Source organism: Tasmannia lanceolata, unplaced genomic scaffold (genome assembly GCF_043159265.1).
Source record: "Tasmannia lanceolata isolate RefF3 unplaced genomic scaffold, GAP_Taslan_0.1 ptg000005l, whole genome shotgun sequence".
In the NCBI taxonomy this organism is placed as follows: Eukaryota; Viridiplantae; Streptophyta; class Magnoliopsida; order Canellales; family Winteraceae; genus Tasmannia; species Tasmannia lanceolata.
The window spans coordinates 7613472-7631631 of NW_027518682.1; the positions used below are offsets into that span (position 1 = coordinate 7613472).

An 18160-nucleotide genomic window follows, 5' to 3' on the forward strand; every position below is an offset into this window, starting at 1 on the left:
GAGCTGGTTTTTTAAAACATTGGTAAAGGTTAATGTCCATACTTTTGGCACAAAGCATCGCCTTTTCTTTAAAACCATAGAGATTTACATACTCCTGCCGAACTTAGAAGTGATTTTACTGCGCGTAGCTTATTTTGCAAAATTTCCTGATTCTTACTAGTTGTCACCTCCAAAATGCTACACTAGACATATGGGTATCATCTTAGCTTATTTTACTGCGCTTAGCTTAAGGTCTGTGTTTTTTATTCTCTTTATTGAATGGTTTTTTGGATCATGAGAGCAATGTTTCAGAACCCAAAGCAGGAAACTAGGTGGAAACAATTTAATGCAGAATGATACCCATATGTCTGGTGCCTGCAAAATGTGCATAAGAAAGCATGGTTACAGGGCAGCCTGCACAGACAAAATAATTAACTGATTTTTATTCCCTTACAATTTTAGCATTGGAAGATGGACTCGAGCACATGAAGATGGTGGGTTACGAAGTGGTTTATAGTTCACCCTCCTGAGAATATAGTGGCTGATAAACTAACTGATCCATTGGACATCTCTTGGATTCGGAAATAATTATCTCGAAACAGAAAAATCTTGCGAAGAAAATAGGCCAGCTAGTGGAACTGACCAGCTCAGTAAGTATTTTCTTGTCTTGGATTAATTGATTGATTCAACACTGGGAATTTCCCATCTACTGTTAACCATTTTTTGATAATTTTAGAACAGAGGTGAACATGTCTTTCAGATAAAGGAGCAAATAATACAATTGAGTGCAATCTGATGATCACATTGCATGGTAAAATTGAAGCGGAAGAACAATTGGACTAGTTTTTAGCCAATTTATAAGATTATTTTCTGTTAGGAGGATTATCTTTTTGTGTTTCCATATCAACATTATACTAATTTGAAGTTGAAATTCAAATTTGATGAAAATGATACAGTAAAACAACTCAGGTCAAATTCAATTATGATACTCAACTCAACTCAACTTAACAAAGACTTTGTCCCAAACTAGTTGGTGTCGGCTAAATGAATCCTTTAAAAAAAAAATCACGAAGAACGTGGAAGGAATCTACCTGGCTCTAATCCTGGCTCTAGTTGGGTTCTTCTACGTGGATCATTTTCTTCCATTCTATCCTATCCAAGGTCATGTTCTCTGTTATGTTCCAGCTATCAAGTCTTTCCTCACTATTTCTACCTAAGTTGTTTTCGGTCTGCCCCTACCCCTTTTTACTCCATCAACTTGGCACGAGTCGCCTCTTCTCACTGGAGCATCCAAAGGCCTACATTGGATATGTCCAAACCATCTCAAGCGGTGCTCTCTCATCTTCTCCTCAATTGGTACCACCACCACCTTTTTTCGAATGTCTTCATTTTTAATTCTATCTAACTTTGTGTGGCCGCACATCCATCTAAGCATTCGCATCTCCACTACACTTATCTTATGCACATGCTGCTTCTTGGTGGCCCAACATTCTGAGCCGTACAGCATGGCTGGCTTCACAGCTGTCTTATAAAACTTTCCCTTCAACTTGGTAGGGATTTTACGGTCGCACAAAACTCCTGAGGCAAGCTTTCACTTCAACCAACCTGCTCTTATTCTATGGTTAACATCCTCTTCAATCTCTCCTTCCTTATGTAGAATTGAAACAAGATAGCGAAAGATATCCCTCTTAGGTACCTCCTGGCCAGTCTAAAACCTTTGGATTCCAAAGTAGTTCTCCATAACTCTAACTTAGCAAATTCAATTATGATAAAGTTAATTTAATTGTCGTTGGCCATTTTTTTGTCCTTGGCGATTTTAAACACATCAACTAAAGTAAACAAAGAAGAAAAGCTGCAAATTGAAATAATGGAGCATTTGTTTCCACTGATCTCCTCAGCACCACAATCACATATGAGATTTTACTTTGAAGAACAACCCTCAAAATTTAGAAATAGAGAAAATTCAGTTCAAGGACCACTTGTACAAAGCCTAACCCCATTCTCAATCATCTTGTCTGTAAAATATGAGACTGACTTTTATATCTGAGAAAGCTGTGTCTATGGCATTAATCTCTACCCTTTAACCATCTAGGCATTTCCATTTACTTTTTCCCCCCCACAAAAATAGCATCCTAGAACACAAATATCAATTCAATCTTTGAAACATTCTCGAGTGACATTATTCAAATCCTAATTATCTGCAAGATCCCATGAGTTAAGGCTTCCTACTTTTAACTACAGTGTAAGCAGAAAGAAAGATAATACCACACTTAGCTCTCTTGATTCATAAGATTTATATATTCGTGGGCAGAGTTGATAGGGTAATTTTAGGGATTTCAACTGATCTATAGCAGTCAATGTACCAGCTTCTAAGTGTGGGTAGGTTAGTATATGCAATAGACTTGATCGTTAGAACCCATCTGCTCAGAATTTCAGTAAATACAATTTCTTACAAGCAACAAGCAGAGCTAACAGGGCAATGAAATTTTATTCACTAGTATGTGATAAGATGGTTGCCATTCCAAAAAAAAAAAAGAGTATGTGATATGATGGTGAATTAGGCTCTGATTGTGGCCCAAACAAGTTTACCATATGTTGAGATTTTCTTCAACGTACAACATTCAAGTGGCCTCACTGTAGTTTGTGGTGATTCTTGGAATTTATTTCATGAGGGCCAGTTTCTATACCAACCTGCCCATGCAGAGACCAACCCACTGATTCCCAGAGTTACCGCGTGGTTGCACAGAGGGTTGGGCTCAATATCAGCCAATGCTATCACCAAATCAGCAAGGTTGGCTGACACTGCCATCAATCTCATCACCCTATCTGCTTTAATCTTCCCCACCTTTTCTTTTCTCTCTGCAATTTTCTCACTCAAACAATCCTTATCAGACATGTTTGCTTGCAGATTTCTCTGTGCTTCCAACCCTTCTTTAATCATGATAAAGTCTGATATAATGAAGAAAACATAGCCAAAAGCCTCGCCGAAGGCAGAGATGAAGCTCATCCTCTTTGCTAAATTGGCATTTATCACCCCAACTCGCGATAGCCACAAAAAATGATCAAAAAAGAAGTAGATCATCTCTCCTGCATTGGCAAAAACAGCGAGAAAGCGAAAAACAGGCGTTGAACCAGGGCTCCGACGGAGAGTGTTGAAGCCAGTGAGGAATCGTCCGGTACGGAAAGCTTTGCGACTTAGACCAGAGGCCACTTCCCATTGTTTTGCTCTGTGAGCAATGTCAGGGTGGGTGGATTCGACGTGCCAGTTAACAAGCTTGGAGACATATTGGAATGTCTTGACTAGCTTGTCTATGCCATCTCTCTTTGCTAGGAAGATGACTAGCTTGTCTACTGTGTCATTCATGGTTCTAGTGAGGTGAGTTTGGTCTGGTGAGAGTACTGGGGATGAAGAGCTTACCTTGTTACTAAGAGAGGTGGATTGAAATAAAAGTATTGTGCACCGTAGAAACTTGTTTTGGATAATACACTAGCTATACTTCTGGTGGAACTGGATTTTTCAGTTTCTCAAAATATAAAAAGGATTTGTTTTGAACAAGGAATGGAGGAGAAGCCTTCTATCAGTTGGATACTGGCCACCACAAAGTTAAGTCCTTGTTAGTTGTCTTTTATTTTCAACAGTCAAGGTTTTGAGCCCATTTACCTGCACATCTAAAACTGCAGCTTTTTACCAAAGCTTGGCTATTTCTTTAAAGGCAGAGATTCAAGAAAATTGAGAAACCGCCAAAAAGATAAGAGGGCTGTTTGGAAAATTACATGAAGTAAAAAATAAAAAAAATAAAAAAAATGGGGTTTTTTGATAAGATGACAAATTTAGTGGTGTAGATATCAACTCCCAGACAGAAATTATTTTCTGTGAAAAAGAAAAATAGGGAAATGATATCAGCACAACCATGTTTTAATAATTGCACAGAACCATTTTGTCTTTTCTTTTTTAATTATTTGCATATGTTTTGAGTTTCCTAGCATATGCGCTTTAAAGTGTTATTAGCAGTGCTTTAGTGTTTATGAACCTTTGTACAGCTCTTTAAATGCTAAAAGGCAAAATGTGTTAGTGCAAATAACAAAATGTGGTTGTGCTGATATCATTTCCCTATTTATCTTTTCTCACAGAAAACAATTTCTGTCTGGGAGTTGATATCTACACCCTTTTGTCTTGTTATTTACTCTCAAATTGTTTGATTGGCTTATTGGGAATTATAGCAACCGATGAATCTTTTGAAATAAAGATAAGGGGTGTTTCTTAATCTACCAAATCGGGTGGGTGTAAATATCATTTCCTCTTATATTTTCACTGTATAGGCAGGACTGAATAAAGGGTGATCCTTAAAACTCTTTTTTTGCATGGCAAAAAAAAAGGCTTTGAATGTCACCAATTAATGGATTGACATGTAAGGAGTTTCTTTATGAAATGTGGCACAAGTTGGTCCACTTATTCGAGTTCAGATCTTCCAAAATATTCTCCAAAGGAGTCAGATGACACGCTACAATCACCCAACACCATCTTCTCTAGAGGCCCTTTCTAAAATGTTTCCATCACGGTCGAAGCCATGGAGTTGTACTTTGGCCCCGTTTGTTTTGGATTATTAAAATAATCAGTTATGACAAAAATAGCATTCATCTAACATCAATTCATAAGCATGGTTTCGTTTCGGCCGAAATATTTCGGTTGAGCACAAACTGGAAAGAAATTCACATAAAGTCGTTTCTTTACAAGATTTCACCGAAATTCTGAAAATGTCCTTCCGAAATTTCGATTGAAATTTTACTTTTTGACTTTTTTACAAAATTGACACCGAAATTTTAAAAATGTACACCAAAATGTAATAATTTCCACCGAAATAGCCGAAATCGATGAAATTGACACCGAAATTTTAGACATTTCGGTCGAAATTAAAAAAATAAACGAAATCATAATCATATTTTTACATGATTTTAGCCCGAAACTAAAAACATTTCGGTTTAGGTGGTGGCCAAAACCGACACCGAAACTGAAATTTAAAACCTTGTTCATAAGTAATTATGATATGTCATCCTTATTGAACCCTTTCTATAATGATTTATTGGCTGATATATCAGGAATATTCCTAAAAATTCATAAATATTCGAGATATATCAACATCACATAGACAGACACACACAGGGATTGTCTAGGCAATTTTGCCAAAAAAAGCCATTTCGCAGCTCACTTTTCGAAGAGAGAACAGCCACACACTAGCTGAGTAAGACAAAATCTGCCCGAGTGGATTGTTCTCTCCTGAAAAAGTGGGCCGCAAAATGGTTTTTTTGCCTGTTTTTTTAATCTTCAACTGGTTAAGGGCTATCCTATTGGTCTTCTTAACAAGGTGCATTTATTGTTTCTTTAATTTTATATGGGCGATGATATTTTCACCCTGCAGTACCCATTTGCCCCCCATTTAACATGATTTGACGTCAAAAAGCGTTAGTTGCCCACCTATCACGTTAGAGAGAGAGAGAGAGAGAGAGAGAGAGAGGGGAGGGAGGGGGGGGGGAACCCTAGTAGCTGGTTTTTGCAAGGGCGCGCTTAAATTTATCATGAAATCATCAGTTTATCAATCCTCTTAAAGACAAATGAGGATGGAACCTACAGCAGTAAGTGCTTCTGTTCCAAAGAAGAGCTATTATAAATGGCTAGAAATGACAGGAAGACACACTTATGCCTATGCTGTCCCAAACAACTCTCTTAATGTTGTGAATTGAACCAAATCAGTGATATGCTTGTCATTTAATCAAATGATTGGGATAGTTTTGCATGAAATTATCCGTAGATCAGAGGATCACGATCATCCAATTAATCAATTATAGGCCGTAGCGCAAGGCTACTAGGATGACGGTTTGGAATTCGGATCACGACAAATGGGCCCCACATGAACATCTGCAGACACATCTTATACCAGCTCTATATTAATTAAAGCCCTACTTGGATTAGAAATTTTTGGAAAAGTTTTTCTTCTCTGAATGATAGAAATTTTTATTAAGGATATCAGGGAAAGCCCTACAACCGAGATGGTCAAAACACACACAGAAGAAAGGAAAACAAAATGCACCACGGATCAAAATTCCTCAAGGGGAAAGAAAATAAACAATTTCCAAAACCTATCCCTTCAAACTCTCGCTTGGGTTGACTTATTATTAGTTGATCTCCTCATGTGTTGATGTGAAATCAGGAAACTCACCACTCGGTCTTGAATCTCATCGAATTTCACTCGCAAATGTCCAAGGGAACAACTCCCATCCAACCACCGGATAACATTGAGGGAATGAACGTTCAAGCTGCTCATGTCTCTGCTCTCAATAATCCTAATGTCATGTAAAGCCACTCTAATTTTCGCTTCATTAGAACCCATTGTCCCAACTGGGCCCGAGAAGGCCCACCTGGTTGAACCATTATCTTCCCCCAGGACTATGCCTACTCAGTCAGGCCCTGAGTTACCCAATTTCAATCCATCAAAGATGAGCTTTAACGGTCTTGAGTCAGATGGGGCCCACATAGGGAAGGGTCTCTACTCTCTACCTGCTCTCTACCAAGGTTTTAAATTTCGACCTAAATCCAAAATTTCGAGTTTCGGTGGAGAGCGACACTGAAATTGTGTAAACTCGAAACGCTACAAAATTTCAACCGAAATTTAAGGAAAATCCCCAAAAAATCTGGAATTTTAACATTTTTTAATATTGGGTGAAATTAAAGAAATTTCGGATTTTAGGACGAGATAAAATGCTGATTTATTGGTTTCGTCTGATTTCGTCCGAAATTTCAGTTTCGGTGAGGACCGAAACGCATTATGTTAAAGTATAAAAGATAAATAGCGCCTTTCTCCAACAGCTTAAACTTTTGTTGAAGTTGGTACGTTAACATGGTATTTAAAGTATAGAAGAGAGATAAATAAGGCGAAATTGCCTTAGAATACTTAATATAACGTGTCTCTCAAGCCCCACCAAGTGTACAAATCCGGCTTGGGTATTTTCTTTTCTCTTGCTTGTTTTGGCAGTGGTCTGCTAGTGTATCATCAATCTTTATTTAGAGTGGCCTTCCTTAATTAACCATAATCATATTATTTCCCTCAAAATTGTGAAAAGAAATTTTTTCCGGGGAAAATATTTTCACGAGAAATATTTTTCTTTCAATCCAAACCAGGCCTAAGAAAGTACAAAAACCGAGAGTTTCTCCAATTTCTCTGTAGAGTTCACTACAAACCACAAAATTGCCACCAACCCCCTCTCTCTCTCGGCCTCTACTTAGGTTTCCTTTCCCTTCCCTTTACCCCTTTATCCTTTCCTTGATTTATAGGGTTTGGTTGTTCTATTCCTTTTTCTTCTTTATTATTTCACTGCAAGCTAGGGTTTACTTTGAGGGTGCGTTGTTGTTCTCAAATCAGCGATGGATGCTCAGAGAGCTTTGCTCGATGAACTCATGGGTGCAGGTACCTCTATTTTTCGTTTTTTTTTCCTAATTGGATCAGGTCGTGATTGTTTCATGTTAGGGTTTATATTTTTATTCGTTTATTTTGGTGTGGTTAGCTCGCAACCTTACCGACGAGGAGAAAAAAGGGTTTAGGGAAATTTGCTGGGACGATAAGGAAGTTTGTGGATTTTACATGGTTCGATTTTGTCCGCACGATCTTTTCGTAAATACTCGCAGTGATCTCGGTATGTCTCTCGCTTTTCTGTCTTGAATTGTTGTTTTTTCGTTTACAATTTGAAAATTTCATGAATTCCTCTTTTGTATTTTGCCAGGACCGTGCCCTAGAATTCATGATCTGAAGTTGAAGGAGAGGTAGTTATGATTCAGTTTAATCTTTGGTACCTTCTTGGATTTGAATTGTATTGCTTGAGATTTGTTTTTTTGTATATTTTTCTTGTTATCATGAGTCCTTTTTGTGAATTTCCAATTTTTTTCATAGTGGGTTTAAAAATTCCTGGAGCTTGCGGAACATGTTATACCTGTTTCTTTCTTTGTTGTTCATCTTTTGGGATCACACACGGCGGGTGTTATCTATCTTGAAATGTATGATTGTTTGATGATTATTAATAACCTTCTTTTATGTTATTGCGTTTCTCATTTAAAGAAATTTTGGAAGTAAGTTACCTGCTTTATATGTGTGGTGTAGGACAGTAGGAGGGAACTTTTATTGAGTTACTGGCGTGCTATGCTAAATAAGACCTTTGGAGTTCTGGCTGTTGCAGGTTTTTCCTTTGAGGTAACTGATCTAAAGCTCTTCGATCAGATCCTTGTATGGAAGGGAATTGATTATGTTTCCCTTACAAGGTATCATGTAGATTTCATGGGCTGTTACCTCCCATTAGATCTCAGACCATTATGGTTTTTAGTCCTACTGGTGCCAAGACATAAACTAGAGCACAATAACTTTGATCACAATATTCATCATGGTTTAACTTACGGTAGTACAGGCAATTCTCACGTCAAATATTAAGTTGGTCAAAACATTTTTCACTACTTAGTGAGCAATCAAGGATTCGCTTGGCTTGTTGAATTAGCAGCTCGTGGTCATGTATAATTTTTTATTTTTTGGTTTTGATCCATTGAGGATAGTTCAACTTTCAAGAATGTGTGTGCCTGCTTGATATGACTTGGCCTTTGTTAAATGGTAAGAAATTCAGTTATGAAGATCAGGAACAGGTTTTGAAACATGTTCTTTGAAGAGCAAGGTCCACTTGTGCACTCTAATCCAGAAGGTGACCATTCTACCTCTAGATCTTCTGTAGGTGTCGAATCAATGGTCTATAAATGTTACTTATTGTTTATAGTTTTTACTGATGTTACCATTCCAAATTTTTTTTACTGATGTTGTGCTGTTTCGACCATGTTTTAGATTATTGTATACAAATGATTTTTGTTTATGATGAGTGAGAACCTTGATGCTGTATTGAAGTGAGAACCTCGATACATGGCAATGGTTTTGAAGTTTGAATTCTGAAGTTTAAAAAAACTCACTTATTTTTCTTTTATATACTGCAAGTAGTGTGAGCAGTTGTTGACTCGCCTGAAACATGTGAGAAAATGTTAACTTCGAAAGTTTTAAATGCTATATCACCCCAAAAGAAAAAGTTACAATATATTTGGAATTGGTAATGAATTTCTCAGCATGGCTGCTCTAACTTTTGGATGGAAAAGGTGCAGTGAGAAATGCTGTGTGCCTTCAGATGAGCTGAAAACCCTTTATTTTATTCCTATTATAAATGAAAAAAATAAATCAAAAGTAGATACTTGGAAGAATTTGGGAAATTCAGAAATGTTTATAGCTTGAATGCGAAGTAATTTGTTACACTTGCTTATGGCTAAATGGGTATAATTGATAACAAAATTAAGTTTAATAATGGTAACGTTTGACATCTACAATTGAGATGAAACTGGGCTCAACTAAAAATAGTGGAGCAATATGTAGAGATGAAAATAAGGGGAGGACAACAGAGGAGCATATATAATACTCAATTCACCAACACAAAATTTAACCCTTTCACTCATATTGAAGCAGTTGGTAATAGATTTGGGAAATGGATAATGGGAGCAGCTGTATAAAATGTCATCATACTTGTATGCATGAATCAAACTTTTTCTCTTAGAGGGCATTATTGATCCAAATGGGGGAGTAATAGACACCACTAGACCCAGTGATGCAGGAGCATCCCCTGGGAAAGACTACATCAGCCTTAGGATCTCTTTAGTGTAGGATTTCCTTTTGTCATTAGTAGTCATCACGAGTTGGGGTAATTTATTTTTTTCCACGTCCTTTATATTCATTTTTCAAAACTAAGGGTACATCAGCACTTTGCGAAAAGTTTATGGGTAGTTTAGGAAATTAGTGTCCATTGTAATTGGCTAAAAGCCAATTCTTTCTTATTTCATGTTGGTCTTTTGAATTGTAAACGAACTTGAAATTGGGGATCTGTATTTTCTTTGGAGGGAAGCTCTCTCTTGGAGAAAATTCCTCTTTTGAAATTTTTCTTGAGAATAAGTTGTTATTGTCTTGATTTTCAAGCTATTTTCTTGTTCTTCATCTCTACTCCCTTGTCAATTGCAAGGGATTATTCAGCTGTAATTAGGACCGAGCATCCCCTTGCTCAGTCCAATTGTTCTGTGAGAATGTGCTGGATTATAGCACTTTGGCTTGTGCAATAATTCTCCATGGAATGTGTTTTTTTTAATGGGTAAAAATTCATTAAAAGAGACCGAGATGGTCAAAAAATACATGATAGAGTAGCAATAGAGGAATGGACAAGAACATGAGAAGAAAATATAAAGCCACAGTCAAGGTGGAAGAAAATCGTATTGCTCCAAAGCCTCTGGGTTTGCCCCTGCTTTAGCAAGCTTATCCGCCTCACCATTGGCTGACCGTCTCACATGTCAAAAGGAGATGCTAGAATAACCCACAATATCCTTAATCTCATTAAAGAGATCCACGAAACGCCATGGAAAAATGTGAGAACCGGCAAGCCATAGTACTGTTGAACTCAAGGTTTTCTGGATGTTGCCAATCTTGCAAATTTTACTGTTCATGGTGTGCTATAATGAAATGACATTGGATGGTTTTCCTCTTAGATCAACAGGTACTTGAATTCATTGCAAGAAATTTCAAGAATCAAAGCAGAATTTTCATAATCCTGTACGTGTAGATTGGACTTGTAAAATCCTGCATTAAGGCCCTGTTTGGATTCCAGGAATTTTCTGGAAAAGTTTGGAAAGGAAAAATATTTGTAAAAATATCTACATATTTAACACGTGTAAAAAGATAATTTCAACCAAATTTATTCAATTTTTATGTAGATGGACCTTCAATTTACGATGATATCTATATGAATTAACCATAATCATATCATTTCGTTTTATGTTGTGTGAAGAAATTTTTTTTCCAAGAAAACATTTTTTCGTCTAAAATGTTTTTCTTGCAATCCAAACAGGCCATAAGAGTTAGTACTTTCAAATTACAATCCATGAGTGAAAGTAGCAGTACCATATTTGCAAATATAATTTTGAGTTTGTGAGTTTTATAGATGCTATTTTAAATTTATTACTAGTGCATCATTTTAAGTTGAATCTAGTCAAGTTTTATGATACCGTGACTTATCTCATGGTATGGGACACCTATATCCGTAACCATGCCCTAGTTTTTGGAAAATGCTGATTCATATCTTTGTTCCTGTGTTTGTGTTTGTATCTTATATCCGCATCTATGTCGTCTATATCTGTAATTGCATCTTGGTATCATAGCTTTCTGATTGATGAAGAATGATTGGAAGAAAGTCACGCTTTGATCTGATACCAAATCTGTTGTATGATGGATCTATAGAAGGGACAACCGTAGGAGGTGAAAGGATGGGTAAAAATTAGGGTTTCGGATTCTAAAATTTGTGATTAAATTGCCATTATAAAGATGTGATTAAATTAGAAAAAAAAAATCTACTAGGTTTCGGGTACGACGGGAAGGTGCAAACATATGTCAGGAAGCTCTACACGTATGTTAGGAAGCTGCAAACAAGGGTTTGGGGCAAAATTTAGGGGAGTAGGGTTTAGGATGAGATGGAATGGGTAAAACAAAAAGAAAAATTAAGGTTTCAAGGTTCTAGTTAAGGGAGAAAATATTTCCTATTCCCGGGCATATTGTTATTGTATGGGAAACCTATAAAGAAGAGATAAAATAGAAGAGATCTAGATTTAAAATAATGAAAAAAACAAGATACTTATCTCATGGCATCCCACCAAGAGTTTTTCTTGGCATCTCACCAAAGATGAAGAAGATAATGCTAGAATCACATTAGCAATTTTGGGACTTCGTGCTTTAGGAAAGATCAAGGCATCACTCCTTGATTACCTTTCAAAAAAAAAAGCATCACACCTTGAGGATGAAGGCTTCACACCTGCAATTTTTTGGAAGCAGCAAAGAACAATCTTTTTCATTCATTCATTCCATCGTGGCTAAAAGAAAAGTGCTCTGAGGCTACAAATCTAAGAAAAGAAAGAGAGCTTGGAAATTCTAGAACCCTAAGGGGCTTCATGATCAAGCTGTTGTATGCTGTCCTAACAGCGTTTCTTGGATTTTAAGTGAGAAATTCAGGTTTTAAAAATCTCTCCTGCATCCTGAGATTTCTAGAACCTGAAAATATGGGAGGATCTGCTACTCTCTTGCTGATGGAAAGAAGGGTGAGAAGTGAAAAACGAGTAAAAAACGACGGCTGGTCCGCTTCTGCTTTTGTCTCTTAGCTACAATTTTGAAGAAATCCCAGATTCTAAAATCCGCGTATCCAAAGGGCCCCTAAATAAAAATCTAATTCTTTTGGACTGAAATACGATTAAATGACTTAAAAACTTGCTCCCCACTTAAATATTCCTGTAATACCTCTGTGAGGCTTATCTAAAATAGTCATAACTCAAAAAACTTAAGTGATTTTTTATGGGAACATATTATGGTACCCCTACTATAACTCAAGGGACTTAAAAGACACCTAAAAGTTAAAAGTTGAACCTTAGGATGGTCCTTGTCACCGATGCATTATCTTTTGGGTGTGCTATTTGGTTTACAGAACATTGTACTTTTCCAAGTGGCTATGCTATTTGGTTTACACGATATCGTACGTTTCCAAGTGGTTAGGCTTTTGTTATTTGATAAAAAAATATATCTTGAAGCCCACTACAGACCAGGACCAACAATGAGTCAAATACCCACAGGCTAGTCCAAATGTGAACAAGGAAAACATGAAGACGTTAATCTTGTCAGTCCTACAATCATGGGATATAAGTAGAAGCCATGCCAAGCACATTGAAGGTGTTTCTAAGTGCACAATTTTATGTAATCTTCACTGAACCCCAGCGCTCGCCCATCATGTCTTCATTTAACTTGCATGCGTTAGACATTGAGTTGCACACTGGTAAATGCTTTTTTTTAATGGTAGAAATTTTATTAAGACTAGAATACAGAAGAGACTGAGATGGTCGGAAGAAAGAAAGAAGCCCAAAAACAAAACGAAATTTGCAAGCGCACTTGTAAATTTATTATGAATTAAACTGAAAATTTAATCATTTAAGTTAGTTTTTGAACAATCAAGATGTTTATGTTAACTCTTTTTTTATTTTCCGATTTATTCAAGACTTCTTATTTGCCTGAGTATGTCTTGGGGATTATATAGTATCTTTACTCAGCTATTACATACTGTTTCAAAGCACTTTTAACCGATGAAACATAGATCTCAGCATCGGTATTGGCAACCAATACTAACCGGTACTTGGGGCATCAAGCATTCGAGCCATCAATTTCATTGAGCTTTTAAGAGACATTGCCAGTTTTCATTCTCTATGGTCACCGTCTCGACTGATTATATTCAAATGCATTATTTTCTATTCTATTGATATTCGCACGACCATGTTTCAATAATGGGGTGAACTCACCTCGTTTTACATTATTTAACCAGCTGTCAAATTTGATTACAATTCCCAAAAAGCTGTAAGCGGTCAATTAAAAAGTGTAAAACGAGGTGAGCTTGCCCCATTATCAAAACATGGTCATGCGGATATTAGTAGCCATTTTCTATTGTTCACCTTATATTCCATTGCATTTTTTAATTCAACTAATTGTGATTTGGTCATGAATTTCCATCTAATCTGAGATGCCATTGTAATGTTTACCAAATAAATCTAGTCTAGTCTCTCCCGCTCATAATTGCTGTTAATTAAGCATTCCACAATGCACGCACATTTTTTGCTATTATGTGCTGTGTTACTGATGATGAAGTTCAAATACAGTGATTTGACTACTAAAAACTTTATTTTGTATCGTATTATTTGTACTTTTAACTGATAATGGATATATTTTGAAATTAAAGAACACATGATAAAATCAGATGCCGGTTTTGTTTTTTGTCCACAGCAGAGTGAAAAAGCAGAGCCCCAGTTGTAAATATCTGTACATTGTTAGCCAATGATTTTTTATTTTATTTTTTGAATGGTAATGGTTTTATTTTCTTCTCCTCTTCTTTTGTGTTGGTCTGTCCCTGACTTAAGATTTTTCTATAGACAACTGCTCTTCTCATGCTTTGAAGTATCATCATTACTTTATAAATAAGATATGTCCTCTCGCTCTTAGCATCATCTTTGTTAGAGTTTAACTTGTTTGTGGCTTTAGTTTTGAGAAGTCCCCCAGACACGACACATATGTGCCCAAGTTTGAAGCAGAGCTGGCACAATTTTGTGAGAAGCTGGTGGGTTTCTTTCCTAGTGGATTTTGTCTGCAGTAATCACTTGTTATACTGGTACACTGCTCTTAGATTATTTTCTTTCGACCATTATTTCAATTCAGGTGCTAGACTTGGATAGAAAAGTTAGGCGTGGTCGAGAGCGGCTTGCCCAAGAAGTGGATGTTACACCTACTGCTCCAGTTACAACTGAGAAATCTGAGCAGTTATCTGTGCTTGAAGAGAAAATAAAAAAACTATTGGAGCAAGTTGAAACTCTCGGTGAAGCTGGCAAGGTGGATGAGGCCGAGGCACTCATGAGGAAGGTGCGGCTAAGACAATGTTGTTCCTTCTTTGTCCATGCAATTTACATATAACTTTAAGAGAGCTGCTAGCAAAACAGGAATCTGTTTCCCTTGAAAAAGTGGGGCCTTATAAGAGTGACATGTGCAAAAAGAAAAGAAAGAATTTGGTGTCTCTCGGGGTCAAATATGGCTTCAAATAAGATGACCAAAATACCCATATGTTAGCAGTAAATTTTCAAGAGAATTTCCTGTAATCCCTGGTGGCTGGACATGACCAGCACCGACTGGATTCTATCTGGCCAATGCAGTATGTTGCATCAGTACATGTGAGTATCGGAATCTGGCATGTGTATGAGTGTCAGATTCGTCAAACCTGAAAAGGAACGATTCATGGATTCGCCAAATATTTTAAGCAATGTCTCAAATTTTAATTTTTTACATAATAATATGATTATAACAACTAATACATTAAAAACTATAATAGATTAAGTAGATATATTTTGCTTTCATGTAAGTAACTTTTTCAGATTAAACCTACCTCGAGAAAAACAGACAAAAGAGATCTGGAAGTGCCTCAGCGAATCGTAAAGTTATCAGAATCCGTGACATGACCAACGTGATTACTTTGCCTAGTTAGAAGAATCCATGCAACATGCCGGCATCAGAGGAGAGTCCTTACAGTGGAAGGTGGCCCGCTGGCTGCTGGTTTTCCAGTGGTTGAACTTTCCTCCGACGTCATATTGGCAGGGTGAAGAGAATCTGGTTGGCGTGGGTCACATCCGGTTGCCAGTGACTGTTTTAGTGGCGATGGCATTTTCATCACCACTAAAACAGTGGTGTTTTGGTTACCCTTAAATAATGCTATTTTTGTAATTTTCATCATTATTTTGTTTACCAAAACTGAACCGTGTTTTAGAAGTGTTCCTAACTTTAACGTGGAGATTGTGCCCTCTTTTTCTAGGTGGAGATGTTGAACATTGAGAAGACAGCCTTGACCCAACAATCATCAAATGATAAAGTGTTGATGGTTACACAGGAGAAGAAGATGGCACTGTGTGAGATATGCGGCTCTTTCTTAGTAGCAAATGACGCTGCTGAGAGGACACAGTCTCATGTAACTGGAAAGCAGCATATTGGATATGGCATGGTACGGGATTTCATCAGTGAGTGCAAGGTTAGTATTGACTCTGACAATGCCCACTTTCTAAACTTTTGCCATTTGGCGGATGAAGGTCATTGAGTTTATTCTGCAGGAATCTAAGGAAAAAGCAAGAGAGGAGGAGAGACTGGCAAGGGAGAAAGAAGCAGAAGAAAGGAGAAAGAAGAGAGAGAAGGAAAGTGAGAGTAGAGATATGGGAAACAGGGAGAGGCACCGTGAGCGAGATAGAGATCGAGATAGCGATCGTTACCGAGAGAGGGACTGGGAACGGGAAAGGCCTCGAGAGTGGAGTGGAAGAGGAAGCAGGGACGGAGGGAGGGGTATGGACTGGAAGCACAACCATTACAGGAATGGGAGGGACGGGGTTAGGGACAGGTATCGTGACCGCAATGGAAACATGGATATGCCACGGGACAGGGGGGGTTGGGAGAGGAGCAGATCTCGTTCCCCTGTTAGGCATCGTCGCATGAGGTCTCCGAGAAGTCCAGTTCAACCATATTAATGGATAGTGTAGATAAATCACTCAGCTGTGAAACCAGAGGTAGACCTTTTTAGTCTCTCTTTTTCTAAATTGCACTTTGGGTGTGAATCTAAATGTCGTTATGGATGAAACTCTTTCTGCCATCTAACAGCTCAGTTGAGATCATATATCATCTCCCCATATCAATGTTTTTTGAAGAACGGACGAGGTAGGTAAATTATATCCTTTGTGACTTCATTCTTGGTTTGTTCAGATTTGGGTCGAACCATAATCATTTACCTGCTAAAGCTATTTTATGCTATCTCTTAACCTTGTTTTGAGAGCATCTTTTGTTGGGTGAATGTGGGTTACAGTTTTCTCATGTTAATTAAGATGAGAGATCCAAAACCTTTGCTGAATGATGGTGCTGCCACGGATGATGGTTGTTTCTGAACTTTTAGAAGGTAACACATAACCTCAAACCTTGTTTATGTCCAGGTCTATGACTTGGAATTTCCGGAGCCTTGTCAATTCGGTTTTCTGTTCTCACTATTCTTCCATTTATCTTTGGGATGCAAGAAGTTCTTGTGCGTATTACATGCACAAACTTGAAAATGGGTTTCACAAACGATTGTGCGGAATATAGCAATTGTTGGTAAGAATTGTTCTCTGGGTTAATCCTCAAGACACACCATGTCTATGTAGACTGTGAAGTGTCTATTATTACAGTCGTATCCAAAGTTATTATTTTCTGCTTCATGGAATATTGCTTGCAGGAATGAGAATCTAGGAAACAGTCTCAATTTTTTGTTCTTTCCCTGAACTGCAGTTTTAGCTCAACATAATATTTTAGTTTATGTCATACCCGGTTCAGAACATCAAACCTAAATCAAGTATAACCCACACAACTGATACAAGTAAACCATTTCTTGTCAAGTGGAAATTATTCAAAGAAATAAAAGAATTTGTGCAAACCACTTGCATAACTGCTACTACATGAATTTAGGCATACGGTGCCATGTCATTAGCGAATCACTATTCTGTAATTGTCACTAATTTGTCAGCCTGGTATTTTATAATAGGAAACAACAGGGACTTTATTTCAAGTTTATATAACAGAGCCCTTACCAATAGTCTTCTTCCGGTGGGCCGAAATTGCAGGGCTATAGTCATTTGAGGTTCATCTTTTGGTAACCTAAAAATCTCATCTTGGATGGCTTCATAAGTTCCTAAGATGAGAAGACTACCCAGAAATCCACCTATACGATTAGTTGGGGTATTACTCCGATCACTTTTAGAACTCACTTCACAACATGAATTCTTAACTAATAAGCCACTTTTACAATCAGTTTTACCATTTCTGGGATATGATGCTGAACGCAGCACATGATCGTGAAAGCTGAGCCTGTGTGACTCTCCTGGATGTGACGTGGAATGCGTCCAAGAAAAATCCTCGTCGACTCAGTGCGGACCCGGCCAAGAATGCAGTTGACGTGGTCATAACTCGGGAGAGTCAAAGGAGTTTTTATTGACTCTGTAGGGGAAACACGGAATGCGTATGTGGTGCAACGCGGAAGGCGGCCAAGAAAAATCCTTGTCGACTCGTGTGACTTCCTTATCGTGTCAACGAGTTTTTAAACACTACCTAAAAATGCCCTGTTGTTTTATAAAATTAAATACAACAGGGGTGTTTTTACCAAAATAAAGTAGGACAGGCAAGTTGCTAATGTGCTGTATTGGGGAGCAGCTGGTGCATTAGGTCATTTTGGTGGTTGTAGCATTTGCTTGAAAATTTCACTACATTATTTGCATCAGTGAAAGCTTGTAACCCAAAGCTCAGAGAGAGTTTCTGCTCTGTTTTCTTTGTTTTTTTTTTCATTTCCTCATCCGTCGATCCGCTTTATTTTCTTTAATTCTATTTTTTATTGATCCGGGTTTGCATTCTAGATGCTTTCCTGTTTCATAACATACATGTTGATCTTTACAGAACTTCCCAGACTGGTTTCTTTTTGGTCCAACGTACAAGAGTACATGGAA

The 18160-nt window shown here is 37.5% G+C and overlaps 2 protein-coding genes across 8 annotated transcripts; one reads left to right on the forward strand and one right to left on the reverse strand.

Moving 5' to 3' along the window:
* Positions 1-2448: 2448 nt before the first annotated feature.
* PEX11B (peroxin 11B) lies at positions 2449-3574 on the reverse strand. Its single transcript, XM_077378256.1, has one exon. It carries the CDS (start codon positions 3341-3343, stop codon positions 2645-2647), a length of 699 nt encoding a protein of 232 aa, XP_077234371.1. The 5' UTR covers positions 3344-3574; the 3' UTR covers positions 2449-2644.
* A 3602-nt stretch (positions 3575-7176) lies between these two features.
* On the forward strand, positions 7177-16910 carry LOC143877323 (LUC7 N terminus domain-containing protein). 7 transcript variants are annotated; one of them, XR_013250596.1, is made up of 9 exons: positions 7177-7258; positions 7395-7439; positions 7537-7665; positions 7753-7792; positions 14151-14226; positions 14325-14525; positions 15466-15678; positions 15758-16352; positions 16498-16910. XR_013250596.1 is itself a non-coding variant. In XM_077379320.1 (8 exons), exons 1-7 carry the CDS (start codon positions 7397-7399, stop codon positions 16163-16165), a joined length of 1110 nt encoding a protein of 369 aa, XP_077235435.1. In that variant the 5' UTR covers positions 7181-7396; the 3' UTR covers positions 16166-16204; positions 16296-16466. The 7 variants fall into 7 exon arrangements, 2 of the variants coding, with proteins under 2 accessions (XP_077235435.1, XP_077235434.1); XR_013250594.1 differs by having other exon boundaries at positions 7181-7439; positions 16498-16587; positions 16706-16910; XR_013250592.1 differs by having other exon boundaries at positions 7181-7439; positions 15758-16204; positions 16296-16352.
* Positions 16911-18160: the final 1250 nt, after the last annotated feature.